This window comes from Pelodiscus sinensis, chromosome 1, assembly GCF_052426305.1.
Source record: "Pelodiscus sinensis isolate ZL-2025 chromosome 1, ASM5242630v1, whole genome shotgun sequence".
Lineage (NCBI taxonomy): Eukaryota > Metazoa > Chordata > Testudines > Trionychidae > Pelodiscus > Pelodiscus sinensis.
In genome coordinates this window covers 304,653,876-304,667,031 of record NC_143052.1, presented here as the reverse complement: position 1 = coordinate 304,667,031, position 13,156 = coordinate 304,653,876, and the positions used below count along the sequence as shown (strand labels likewise).

General features: G+C 46.6%; 1 protein-coding gene across 4 annotated transcripts in view; it reads left to right on the top strand.

Moving 5' to 3' along the window:
* Positions 1-13,156, top strand: part of SACS (sacsin molecular chaperone) — a 164,752-nt gene that overhangs the window by 67,413 nt on the left and 84,183 nt on the right. For 3 of the 4 annotated variants that reach the window (XM_006138876.5, XM_006138875.4, XM_089775516.1), the window contains exon 2: positions 9,234-9,770. In XM_006138876.5, the coding sequence (XP_006138938.3) occupies positions 9,748-9,770 (23 nt within the window). In that variant the 5' untranslated portion in view covers positions 9,234-9,747. Of the gene's footprint in view, positions 1-9,134; positions 9,771-13,156 lie in introns of those variants that run through there. The other variant, XM_014581461.4, reaches the window with a different exon arrangement.

Sequence of the window (13,156 nt, the reverse complement as noted above, 5' to 3'; positions counted from 1 at the left end):
TAAATCGGTGCTCCCAGAAGAACTCCACTCTCCTGCTGAAACACACAGAGCTTCATATGCAGTAGATGCTGCAGCAGGCCATGCTCACAGCGGAGGAGAGGATAAGGCAACAAAAGAAGTTTCCCGCAGAGACCTCCATATACTCTCATTCACACAGAATGTGCCATGTCAGCACAGTTGGCTCTGTGAATATTACCCCTGCCTAAGGAGACTGCAGCATGGTAGGAGACCAGATTGGCTTACAGGGGAAATCCTTGGTGAACTTAAGCACAAAAAGGAAGCTTACAAAAAGTGGAAACTTAGACAAATGACCAGGGAGGGGTTTAAATGTAGAGCTTGAGAATGCCAGGGGGTTATCAGGAAGGCGAAAGCGCAAATGGAATTGCGACTGGCTAAGGATGTGAAGGATAACAAGAAAGGTTTCTACAGGCATGTTAACAAGAAGAAGGTGATCAGAGAGGGTGTGCAGCCCCTACTGGATGAAGGAGGTAACCTAGTGACAGATGATGTGGGGAAAGCTGAAGTACTCAATGCTTTCATTGCCTCTGTATTCATGGATAAGATGGGCTCCCGGACTAATGCGCTAAGAGACGCAAGATGGGATGAAGATGGACAGTCCTTGGTGGGTAAAGAACAGGTTAGGAACTATTTAGAAGAGCTAAATGTACACAAATCCATGGGGCCGGACTTAATGCATCCAAGGGTACTGAGGGAGTTGGCAAATGTCATTGAGGAGCCTTTGGCCATTTTCTTTGAAAAGTCGTGGAGGTCAGGAGAAATCCCGGATGATTGGAAAAAGGCAAATGTAGTGCCCATCTTCAAAAAAGGAAAGAAGGACGATTCAGGGAACTATAGGCCAGTCAGTCTTACCTCGGTCCCTGGAAAAATCATGGAAGGGATCCTTAAAGAATCCATTTTGAGGCACTTGGAAGAGAGGAAAGTGATTAGGAATAGTCAGCATGGATTCACAAAGGGAAAGTCGTGCCTGACCAATCTGATTAGCTTCTATGATGAGGTCACGGGGGAACCCGCCCCACCACCTTACTGTCAGGGTGCCCCTTATCCCTCCTGCCCCGGGGCTGATCGGTTTTGGCCATGTATGTGGGAAAGTCAGTGGATGTGATATACCTTGACTTTAGCAAGGCTTTTGATACCGTCTCCCACAATATTCTTGCCAGCAAGTTAAGGGAATGTGGATTGGATAAATGAACGGTAAGATGGATAGAAAGATGGCTAGAAGGCTGGACCCAGCGGGTAGTGATCAATGGCTCAATGTCAGGATGGTGGTCAGTTTCTAGTGGAGTGCCCCAAGGTTCGGTTCTAGGACAGGTTTTGTTCAATATCTTTATTAATGACCTGGATGAGCGGATGGATTGCACCCTCAGCAAGTTTGCAGATGACACTAAGCTAGGGGGAGAGGTAGATACGCTTGAGGGCAGAGATAGAGTCCAGAGTGACTTAGACAAATGGGAGGATTGGGCCACAAGAAATCTGATGAGGTTCAACAAGGACAAGTGCAGAGTCCTACACTTGGGATGGAAGAATCCCAAGCATTGTTACAGGCTGGGGACCAACCAGCTAAGTAGTAGTTCTGCAGAAAAGGACCTGGGGGCTACAGTGGATGAGAAGCTGGATATGAGTCAACAGTGTGTCCTTGTAGCCAAGAAGGCTAATGGCATTTTAGGTTGCATTAAAAGGAGCATTGCCAGCAGATCCAGAGATGTCATTATTCCCCTTTATTCGGCACTGGTGAGGCCACATCTGGAGTATTGTGTCTAGTTCTGGGCCCCCCACTACAAAAAGGATGTGGACGCATTGGAGAGCGTCCAGCGGAGGGCAACCAAAATGATTAGGGAGCTGGAGCACATGACCTATGAGGAGAGGCTGAGGGAGTTGGGTCTGTTTAGTCTGCAGAAGCGAAGAGTGAGGGGAGATTTGATAGCAGCCTTCAACTTCCTGAAGGGATGTTCCAAAGAGAATGGAGAGAGGCTGTTCTCAGTAGTGACAGATGGTAGAACAAGGAGCAGTGGTCTCAAGTTATGGTGGGAGAGGTCCAGGTTGGATGTTAGGAAAAAGCTATTTCACTAGTAAGGTAGTAAAGCACTGGAATGGGTTACCTAGGGAAGTAGTGGAGTCTCCATCCCTAGAGGTGTTTAAGTTTTGGCTTGACAAAGCCCTGGCCGGGTTAATTTAGTTGGGATTGGTCCTGCCTAGAGCAGGGGACTGGACTTGATGACCTCCTGAGGTCTCTTCCAGCTCTATGGTTCTATTATTCTATGTGCGGGATCTGACCCACTCTTACCTGCCGTCCCAGTGATGTCCCAATTGTTCGTGTGCCCTGTGCAGCCACATATACTGCCTATGCCCAAGGACAGCTGTGGATGGAAGAAAAAGGAGGCAGTTGCTCTGGGGCACAGCAATTCAAAAGGGCCATCATAGCCACAGCCTAATAATGAACAGCCTTTATAACACACATCTCTTAATTTAGAGTGCAGCTTCTGCTAGCTGCACATTCATCTCCTTCCTTCTGTGGACCTGTGAGAAATGGCATCTGTGTACCAAGATGATCTATGAGGAAGGGACAATGACGGGTATTTCAGGGTCACTATTTTGATAGTGGGGCACATCTGGTGTTAAAGAATTGTATTGTTATTCTTTGTCAGATACCTGGAACCTGTCCACATTCACTAATCCATAAACTGGACCATTAAAATTGCTCCTGTATTCTAACAGAAGAAAAGATGAGTCTTGGCTCAAAAAGAAGGAAATAATGGTTCCTCCATGAGACTATTATTTCATTCCTTCTGTTCCTTCTAATTCCAGTACAGTGCAAACAGGTACATTCATTTAACCAGAAACTTTCCTAAAGGAGTCCATACAGAAGAATGCCAGCAAGTTAAGGAAGTATGCATTGGATAAATGGACTGCAAGGTGGATAGAAAGCTGGCTAGATTGTCGGGCAGTGATCAACAACTTGATGTCTAGTTGGCAGTTGGTATCAACCGGAGTGCCCCAAGGGTAGGTTCTTGAGCAGGTTTTGTTCAACATCTTTATTAATGACCTGGCTAAGCAGCAGTTCAGCAGAAAAAGACCTGGGGATTACAGTGGATGAGAAGCTGGTTATCAGTCAACAGTGTGCCCTTGTAGCCAAGAAGGCTAATGGCATATTAAGGTACATTAGTAGGAGCATTGCCAGCAGATCTAGAGAAGTGATTTCCCCCTTTATTTGGCACTGATGAGGCCACATCTAGAGTATTGTGACCAATTCTGGGCCCCCCATTACGGAAGGGATGTGGATGTATTGGACAGAGTCCAGCGAAGGGCAATAAAAATGATTAGGGGCTGAAGCACATGACTTACGAAAAGAAGCTGAGGGATTTGGGCTTGTTTAGTTTGCAGAAGAGAAGAGTGAAGGGGGATTTGATAGCAGCCTTTAACTACCTGAAGGGAGGTTCAAAAGAGGATGGAGAGAGGATGTTCTCAGTGGTGACAGAGGAGGAGCAATGGTCTCAAGTTACAGTGGGGAAGTATAGGTTGGCTATTAAGAAAAACTGTTTTACTAAGAGAGTGGTGATGCACTGGAATGAGTTACCGAGGGAGGTGGTGAAATCTCCATCTCCAGAGGTTTTTAAGTCCCAGCTTGACAAAGCCCTGGGTGGGATGATTTAGTTAGGGTTGGTCCTGCTTTGAGCAGGAGGTTGGACTCAGTGACCTCCTGAGGTCTCTTCCAACTCTGATTCTATGATTCTAAGAAGGCACACTGAAAAACAGTTAAAAGAAAACAAAATCAAATTTTAGAGGGAAATTCAAGGTTTTTTTTTTAACTTGGAAGAAAGGGACTGAAATGGATATTAAAGGGGAGCAAGTTCTACATTGAGGCCCCACCAGTGCATATTAATGAATACTAATATTGATGACTGTAATGTTAATCTCTATAATCTAATCCCATGCTTCAGGACTGCAAATGATTAACTGCAGAAGTTAGAAGGATTTTTTCCCCCACTGCACAATTGTAATATATTCATTTATTTCCCTTCCCTACTCTGAAGCACCAGAGATCTTCCACAGCTGGAGACAGGATACCAGTTAAAATGGACTGATGTTCTGAGGTGTTACAGGAAATCCTCTCAGATACTTGGCTCATGTGTCTAAATTGCCTTTGATATTCACATCTTCACACAAATACTGTGAACGAGGCACATCCACCCTGACTTAATTAGATAATTAACATTGGTCTTACAATTGCCAAGTTACTTTTTTTGCTGGGGTCAGGGATGGTGTGTGTGTGTGGGGGGGGGGGTCATCGGAGAGCGGGGGTGAGCCAGGCACATAGCTCCAAAAAGGTGGCCTTCCGAATGTGGAAGTTTGGAATGCACTGCTGGTGGTTCTGCTACTCCATGACCAGCCAGTCCCACCAGGAAGAGGGTCCCAAGAAAGAGCTCTGAGTTGAGCTTGTGCAGACCCAGGAAGGCAGCCTGCACAAAGTGCTGCAGAAACTGCAGCCTGGCCGTGTGGGTCCATCGCATTCCCAGAGGCTGTTCCGGCTTCATGGCACAAAGACAAAAGCTGTGGCATCCAAAAAAGCTGGGCAACTACAGCACAAACTGCAAGAGCGTTGCTGTCCCTTGAAGAAATAGGCAAGCATGAAACAGAAGCAGAGGAACGGCTGTCCAGTGGGGTCCCTTTAAGAGTGTGTCTCAGCTAGGCTCTGGCACTAGCACTTGGAAGCAGCTGGTGACCTAAAGCCCTGTCTTAACTGGTTCCATCTGGTCTTATATGCGAAATAGCATCCAATCAGTCTGGACACTATCTTTTGAAAAAGCAGATCGCTTTTTCAATGTGGTTGGCCAGTGTGGACGCTCTCTTTCAGAAGAAGTTTTTTCGGAAGATCTCTTCCGGCAAAGCTTCTTCCAAAAGAAGCCTGCAGTCTAGATGTAGCCTTAGAGTGGTAATTTTGATCTGGGGTTTGGTCTCAGGAACATTTCTATGAAGTAGAAAATCAGAGCATGTTTGAAATTCAAGTACATGTTGAACCTCTCTAGTCTGGCACACTGGTCTGGCAACATGTGTGGTCCAGCATGAGTTTAGTTAGCTGGATGTTTCCTTTTCATGGGTGTGGCCAAGTTTCCATGGTCCCATAAAATTTGTGTACAGCCATCAGTCCTGGCTCTCCGTGTTCTGTGCTGTTATTTAGCTTTAATTTACCACTAAATGTTTTCTAAGAAGCAGTGGAAGTGTTGGTAATTGTAACGAGCGAGCCCGTCCGGCTCCCCGCTGTCTCTGCTTCCCCCCCTTCTACGTAGTCCCCCTCACCCCTTGTGCTACCCCACTTCCCTCCTTCCTGTGCCGCGTGCCTCTCCTTCTGTGTTCCGTGCCTCCTTCCTCCGTTGTTCTCTCCTCCTCCTCTATTCTTCCCTCCTCCTCCTTCTCTGCTCCTTCCTCCTCCGTTCGCTCTCTGTCTCCTTCCTTCCTCCTCCTTGCTCCTTCGTCCTCCCCCCCTGTCTTTCCCTGTTCCCCTTTTTAAATCCCCCGCCAGCGTCCGGTCCTGGTGACGTAAGACGCCACATCACCAGGCTCCTCCCCCGCCGTGCGTCCGGGTCTGATGACGTCAGACGCCGCGTTGCCAGGCTCCGCCCCCGCCTCACGTGGACGTCCTGGCGTCGCCCCGCCCCTGCTGCGCCGCTCGTTATCCGGGCTGCGGCAGAGGAGCAGGCCCTGCAGGGTTGCCGCACTCCCTGGGTGGCGCCCAGGAGAGCCAGCGCGATCGCGGGCTGAGTGCGGGGCGGGCCGCCGGGTGGGGTGTGGGGGCGGCGCGACCCGTCACAGTAATGCTGCTAGACAATATTGGCCTCCTGCAGTTTGGCAAATTCTCTGGTTCTGCACCGGTCAGGTCCTGAGGGTGCTGGAATAGAGGTGTTCAACATGTACCGCAGTGTTAGTGTGCAATAAATTTCTGTTCATCATATTTTGTTTATATAGAACTGTAGGACTATTCTTAGTTTCTTCTGTCAGAAAACAGATTGCCCCAATGACTGAGGATTTACCCTTTTCTCCTTTTGGTCTTGATCTTCTCAGTGTGGCTCCTATTTAGTCATGTTTATTTATTTTTGATTTGTCCTTCCAAGGAGCAATGATAAAACAATAAATTCCAGAACACTTACAAAGCCTCTAAAACCCTTGATGATAACATTATCCTTTTCTGATTTCTGTTGGGACATGCCATCTTTGCTGATGAATCAATAATGGAAAGCATTTCATGGAAATAATTAGAGTAATTCTGAAGCTAGTTAATTTAACATCTCTGAGGGAGAGCAAAGAACAGGACTTTCACTTGTGGTATCCTCTAATGGTGAAGCATATAAATGATTACAGAAAACTCTGGATAAATTATCCAAGACGAAAATGTTGTTTCCCTGTGCTCACTAGTGTGTATTCATTTGTGTCATCTTAACTTACACTGTAAGCATGGGCGGTTGGTGACTGTAGGGCTGGGGGAGGCAAGCCCCCAGCTCCCCAGCTCCTTCTGCTGAGGCTGCCGCCCCCCCCCCCATAGCAGCCCAGTGGGGCTCTTGTATATTTCAAATGCAGAATTATAGCAGAAGAGGTGCAAGCAGACACTGCTTCAGTCCCCGCTCACACTGTTTCTGCTGTGCCTCTACTTCTCCCGTCCCCCGCAGAGACGGTGCTGGGGGGAAGTGGCTTTTAAGTGGACTCCCGCCAGCACCGGCTCCTGCTCCCTGTCCCCTTTGCTGCCTCTCTCTGATAGAGGCAGCAAGGGCGGGAAGGGGGGGGGCAGGGAGCAACTAGTCGCATCACTAGTCGACTACTCTCTTACATCTCTAATCCAAATCTTGTTTTCCTGGTGAATATGCTTCTATCCTTATTAGCTGGGGGAGGTTGGATGACTTTGTGACTATATAGTCAAGTGGCTGAACTCCCATTGAAATCACAGAAGTTGTTTCAGCCCGCAGGCTGTCATCATATAATCTTACTGCTGATTTGTGATTTAAGAGGAATGAATTCCTGTCTTACCAATATTGAACTGCTGAGGCCAGTTCTGCTTGTCTACAAAAGATCAACACTGGGCAAAAAAAGACTACAAGTTCAGTCAGAAATGTCTGTGATAAATACTGGTCTGCCTTCATTTTTTATATTTAATCAAAAACCAGTAACTTCTGTTACACTGAATGTACTAAATAAAATTTTTGAACTGTGAAAAAAATGCTAATTTGGGGTAGAAAATGTTCAGCTCGTCCCAGATGGGAAAATGAACACAACTATAGTTTGGCTATAACATTTTTTTTAGTCTTTAAATATAATATTTGAAATTATAATGTGACACACAGCCATGTACTCAGCTTTCAGCACTGATTAGCATTAGCTGAGGAGCTGGCCCACAAATTTCATTTGATTTTGCTGCCCTAAATTTCCCTGACAGTAGGCACATTAAGACCGTGAGAGTTCCCAGTCCAGCACATTATGCTTAGTGGCATCCTACTGTGTTACACCCTATGAGACCTGTCTCAAGTTTCTGCCTGTGATTTATAGCAAAATGAAAAGCAAAATTATGTACAATACCTTGACTGTGAAGTCTTTTTGAAGCTGGCTAGCATAGGTTTTACAATAAGCCTTTAAATTGTACATCTTTCTACAAGCACTTTGATACCTGGGCATTCTTTTTTGTAGTTAAATTTCTTTGTTTCTAATACAAAAGATTCATAAATTGTATTTTATGGTGTCATTCTTCATCCCATTTACTTTGATGAAGAATGTATGTTTAAAGTTAAATATGTTTGGTGTTTGGTGTTTTGGGATTATCATGTAAATGTGGCAATGTAGATCTATCTGCTTTTATTGGACAGAGTTTAACTTGCTCTTCAGCTACATTGGCTTGTGAATGAATCAATTAAATCTAAACTGCATTTAGGCACATTGTAGGGTGTCATTTCCTAGATTAGCTACAGTTGTCAAGAATACTAGTCTGTGCTTTTGTTTTTCATGAGAACTTCAGCACTAATAGGAATAACACATGAATTCCGTGGCACATCTGGGTTTTCATTTATGCTAGGGGGTATAGATAGCTCACAGCTATTAATAATTATCAGGACAATGGGTTTAGTTTGAGTATTGTAAATTATACCTCTTTCTCAGCATTCAGGCCATGTACAGTGTTAGGCACAAAATAAAAAATGAAGTCAAACCATTTCCGCAGATAAACATAATAAAGGAAAACCCATGTTAAATTGAGCATAGAAATGGAGAATAGCTTCACGGAAAGTGTATTACTGATTAATTATGAGAGATGTTTTTTCAGTAGTTAAGGCTGTGATTAGCTTTGTATTTTAAGCTTGTTTTTTGACATTTCCACTTCCTGAGATGGTCAAAAATAAATCAATAATACTGAAATTTCTCATGTTATTTTCTTCTGCGGTTTTTTTGGGGAAAGCATATGCTTATGGGAAAGCATATACCGTACCTTCTCTGGCTCTTTCTTGTCTTGACCTCAAAATGCTCCTGCACTACAGTGCACAGGAAACTCCTGAACAGTTGAGCTTTCCATTGCAAAGAAAGTGCACTGGGAAAAAAATGTATGCAGCTGGAAAAGGCTAAAAATGGCTTCCTATTGTATGTTTCATTTTTATATGCATAGTCAATGACTTAACTTAATCTATGTGTCAGCAGATGTGCTGCATCAAGTGGGCACTATCTGGGTCTCTAATAATAGTATATTCTGTATCTCAGTTTGAAGGACCATATACATTGTTCCTGAAAGCTACACAAAATATTTGGCTGGCTAATTGCCTCATCTGCCTGCAACTACTCTATTCAAGGATAAAACAACTCTTCAAAAGTATTCTGTCCAGCCCTTCAGTTCGGTAACAGAATTTTAACATGGGGCTTTCAGGATCTCCAAAAGCCTTTTCTAGCTTTTAATGAGGTACGGGGAGAAAGAGAAAACCTTCTTAGTCAATATACTTACAGCAGCGTGTGTATGTGTGACACATCATAGGTTTTTTGTAAGAGGAGGGAGAAAAAGGCATAGCTCTGTTTCTGTGCTTCATGTGTTTGCAAGTAATGTAATGTTGAGGGTGGTTTATAATTAGAAACATGACTCACTTAGAGCTAGGAACTGCAGCTAGGTCCTCAGAGGAAACGACTTTTTCATGCCCTTCAGTTTAGTTTCTCTCCATATTAATGTCACTTTCCTCTCTCATTTATTTTTCTTCTTTTAGGACCCCAGAGCTGATGTTAAGAAGTGGATACTAGCACATCAGAAAGCAAAGACAGGGCAGACTTTGCCTCCAATGTTATCTTGGCTTTCTGTAAAAAGAAGGAAGAGGAAAATGTAAATGTCTTTCACGTTCTGACTCTTTCTTCACAAAATGGACAAAAATCAGCTACAGCAGAAAATGGTGTGAATTCAGTTAAGGTTACAGAAAGAAACCAAGATCTCTGTGCTTGCCAAGTAGCATCATGGCTAATCTATTACTGAAAATGAGACAAGCAAGTTCTTTGAACATCTGAGGACGGGAGATTTGATAAAGAATCTGGATAAGGAGCAGTCAGAAGCATAGCCACTTTTTGGAGACAAGGAATGCAGTGAACAGTGAGGGGCTTTCTGGAGTACAATAAAAGCAAAAGAGCCAACAACACTCAAGCAATGAAGATAAAAAATAGTTCATTTGATTTATAAATTCAGAATTTGCTTCATGTTCTTAGCAGGAAAAGATCATACAAAAAAAGAAGATGGAGATCAAGGATAAGATCAGGTAAATGAGTTAATCATTATGAAATACTTTGACTAGAATAAACTGTCTATCAAAGGACCTGATTTTGTTCATATTCTCATTACCTTGAGAGGGAGCAAGTTCACCTGAAATGGACTTGGAATCTATCAAAAGATGCAGTTCATAAATGTGAAATGACATGCTTAAAATTACACAAGAATACTGAAGGGCCATATTGTGGTCCCTTTCTTCACACTGGTTAGTAGTTACTCATGTGAGTACTTCCACAGAAATCAGTGGCAGTTACTGTGAGTAACTGCTCAGCAGTATAAGTAATATAGTTACAAGCTGACCTTAATTTATCGAGTTACTTTCAGAATCAATGTGTAGTCCTGTGGCACCTTAGAGACTTACAAAAATATATACACAGTATCATGAGCTTTCGTGGGCAAAACCCACTTCTCATCTCATCTGAAGAAGTGGGTTTCCCTCAGAAAGCTCCATGATACAAAATGGCTACTCACAGAGACTTTCAGAATCAATGTGTAGCTTGAACATTTAGACCAGTGTTTCCCAATTTTATTTGGCCGAGGAACCCTTTTCAGCTTTTCAGAATTTCAAGGAACCCTTAGGTTTGTCAACCAAACAAAAAAAAAAAAGTGGGGGGGGGGGGGGGGGAAAGAAAATCCCCACCAATGCATGAAAATAACATTCCTTCTCCAAGACCCCCCTGCCTCCCTTCCTTGAGGTCTCATTCACGCTGTTCCCCTCCTCTCCATCACTTGCTATCCCCAGCCCTTATACACTCTCACTAAGTTGAGACAGGAGGTATGGGGTGGGAATGAGGGATTTGGGTGTGGGAAGGGGTGAGACGTACAAGCTCTGGGAAGGAATTTGGATGCAGGAGAAGGGTATGTTGGCTCGGGGAGGGGCCTCCAGGCTGGGGAGTGTTGGGCTCAGGTGGAAGGTTGGGGTGCTGAGCAAGCCATGGACTTGTGGATGTGAGAGTGCAGGAGTTTGGGCTGGATATGTGAGGGACTCGGGGCAAGAAGGTTGTGAGTATGAGGGGCTCAGGACACAGATTTGTGGTGTGTGGATGGTGCAGGAGTGTGGTGGCAGAAGACTGAGGATGTGGGGATGCAGGAGTTTGGGGATGTAAGAGGCTCAGGACAGGGGGTTCCAGTGTATGATAGGCTCAGGTTTGGGGTTAGGTGGTGCAGGAGTGTTATGATGCTGCAGTGAGATTGGGACTTAACTGGGGGCTTGTTGGCCAGGCTTCATTTTTAAATAAAATATTATGTCAAACTCAAAAGGTTTTAGCATTGTCTTTATTTATGAGAGGGGTGAGGAACCTGTTTTGAGTCAGGGGTCACTGACTCACAGAAAAGTCAGTTGGGCCACACAAGTGAGATGCAAAAAACAACCCTCCAACAACCCTCCAAAACCCCCCAAGCCTCGCTAATGTGGTCCCAAATGTGCTGGTGGGGGCAGGGGACAGAGTGAACGTGGGAGCTGGGGCTGTGGAGAGGGTGCTGCTGGGTGGAAGGATGCTGGCTCAGGTGGCAGGCTGCTGGGGCAGGCAGGGTACTGGGGTCAGAGACATGGTCCTTCTGGGCACTAGGGTGACTAGCAGGGTGCTGTGGCCAGGCCAGGGTGGTGCTGAGTCCTGGGGTGTGAAGCAGGGTGCTGGGGCCAGGGACAGGGAGGGGACTTGGGTAGGAGTTGGACCTCCCTGATCTGGCACTCTCTGGACCTGCCTGGTCCCAGATGAGGGATTTTTGGACCAGGAGAGGTCATTCCAGAGCTCCTGGTCCCGTCCCCCCATTAGGCTTCTTTGCACCTCTATCCCCTACAACCCAACTGAGCTGCCCAGCTCTGCTGGTTCCCTGCACCTCCCCCAAAACCATCCCCCACAATCCAAGGGAGTGCAGCACCAGTTCCCTGCAGCCCCTCACAGCCCATCTGAGCTGCCCATCTGTTCCATATGCCCTCCCCCATCCACCTCAGCCCAGCTGAGCCCTGCACTGGTTCCCTGCATGCCTCCCCCAGAGCACAGCTAAGCCCCATTTCCCTGCACCTCTTCCAAGACCCGCAAAACTGCTGAGCCAAGCACCAATTCCCTGCCCTTCCCTCCCCTCCCCTCGAGTCTAGCCCCGGTTCCTGGCACCTTCCTGCTCCTGCAGTCAAACTGAGCTCCGAGCTCCACACACACACGCACACACACACACACACACACACACTCCCAGCCCAGCTCCCCTGACCTGCCCACTCTGTAACCCAGCTGAGCTCAATTTCCTTGCATCTTCCCCCAAACCATGCAGACATGCTGAGCCAGTGCTGATTCCCTGCCTCCCTCCTGCTCTCCCCTTGGCTGTGTCTACACTGGTGCGATCTTGCGCCAAAGCGGCCGCTCTTGTGCAAAAACTTACTTCCTGTCTACACTGGCCACATGTTCTTGCGCAAGTACACTGACGTTCTCGTATGAAATCAGTGCTTCTTGAGCAAGAACGATGATGCTCCCGCTCAGGAATAAGCTCTTTTGCGCAACTGTTCTTGCGCAAGAGGCCAGTGTAGATAGGCAACATGAATTTCTTGCGCAAGAAAGCCCTATGGCTAAAATGGCCATCGACACTTTCTTGGGCAAGAGAGCATCCACACTGCTATAGATGCTCTTGTGCAAAAGCACAGCTCGCAAGTACTGAGTTCATGTGGCTTGTTTGGATGTGCCACTGCTGCACCCAAGTTATTAATAAATATTTTTAAACCTTTACCTTTTCTCTCTGCTGCCATGTCTCCTCCCCTTGTTCCATCAACTCCCCTGGTGCCTGCTGTCCCCCAGCTCCTCACCCTCCTCTGCTGTCCTGACTCCTGCCCTTCTCACTGCCCTCAGCCCTCCTGCGACCTGCCCCTCTCCTCCAGCCCTTCTCTCCTCCCTGTGCCCACTCCTCCAGTAGCCCTGCTCTGATCATGTGAGCTACCCCTGCTCATCTTCTCTTCTAACACCTTCCTGTACAAACCTGCCCTGTGTCTCTCCTCTGGTGCTGGTCCCTCCCCTGCAGGTGTCTGCCCTTCTGCTTCACCCCCAGAATCCCCTGGCACTTGCACCTTCTCTTACTCCTGCACCCTCCTGGTGCCTCCCCCTTCCCTCACTGCGCCTACCTCCTTTGCCCTCTTTTCCCCTGATGCCCACCCCCTCACCATCCTCATGCTCCTCTGTGCCCTCACACATGTCTTGCTCCATCCCGGCCTTCCTAATGCCCACCCCTTCTTTCAAGCCTTCTCCCAGCACCTCCCTCTCCCCCCTGTAGCCCCCAATGCCCTTACCCTCTCCCCTCCCAGCATCACCCTGTCCCCCTCCAACTGACACCTCCTCTCCTGCCTTTTTCCTCATTGTCTGCACTTGGCCCCTGGTAGAGTTTCTCCTCTAC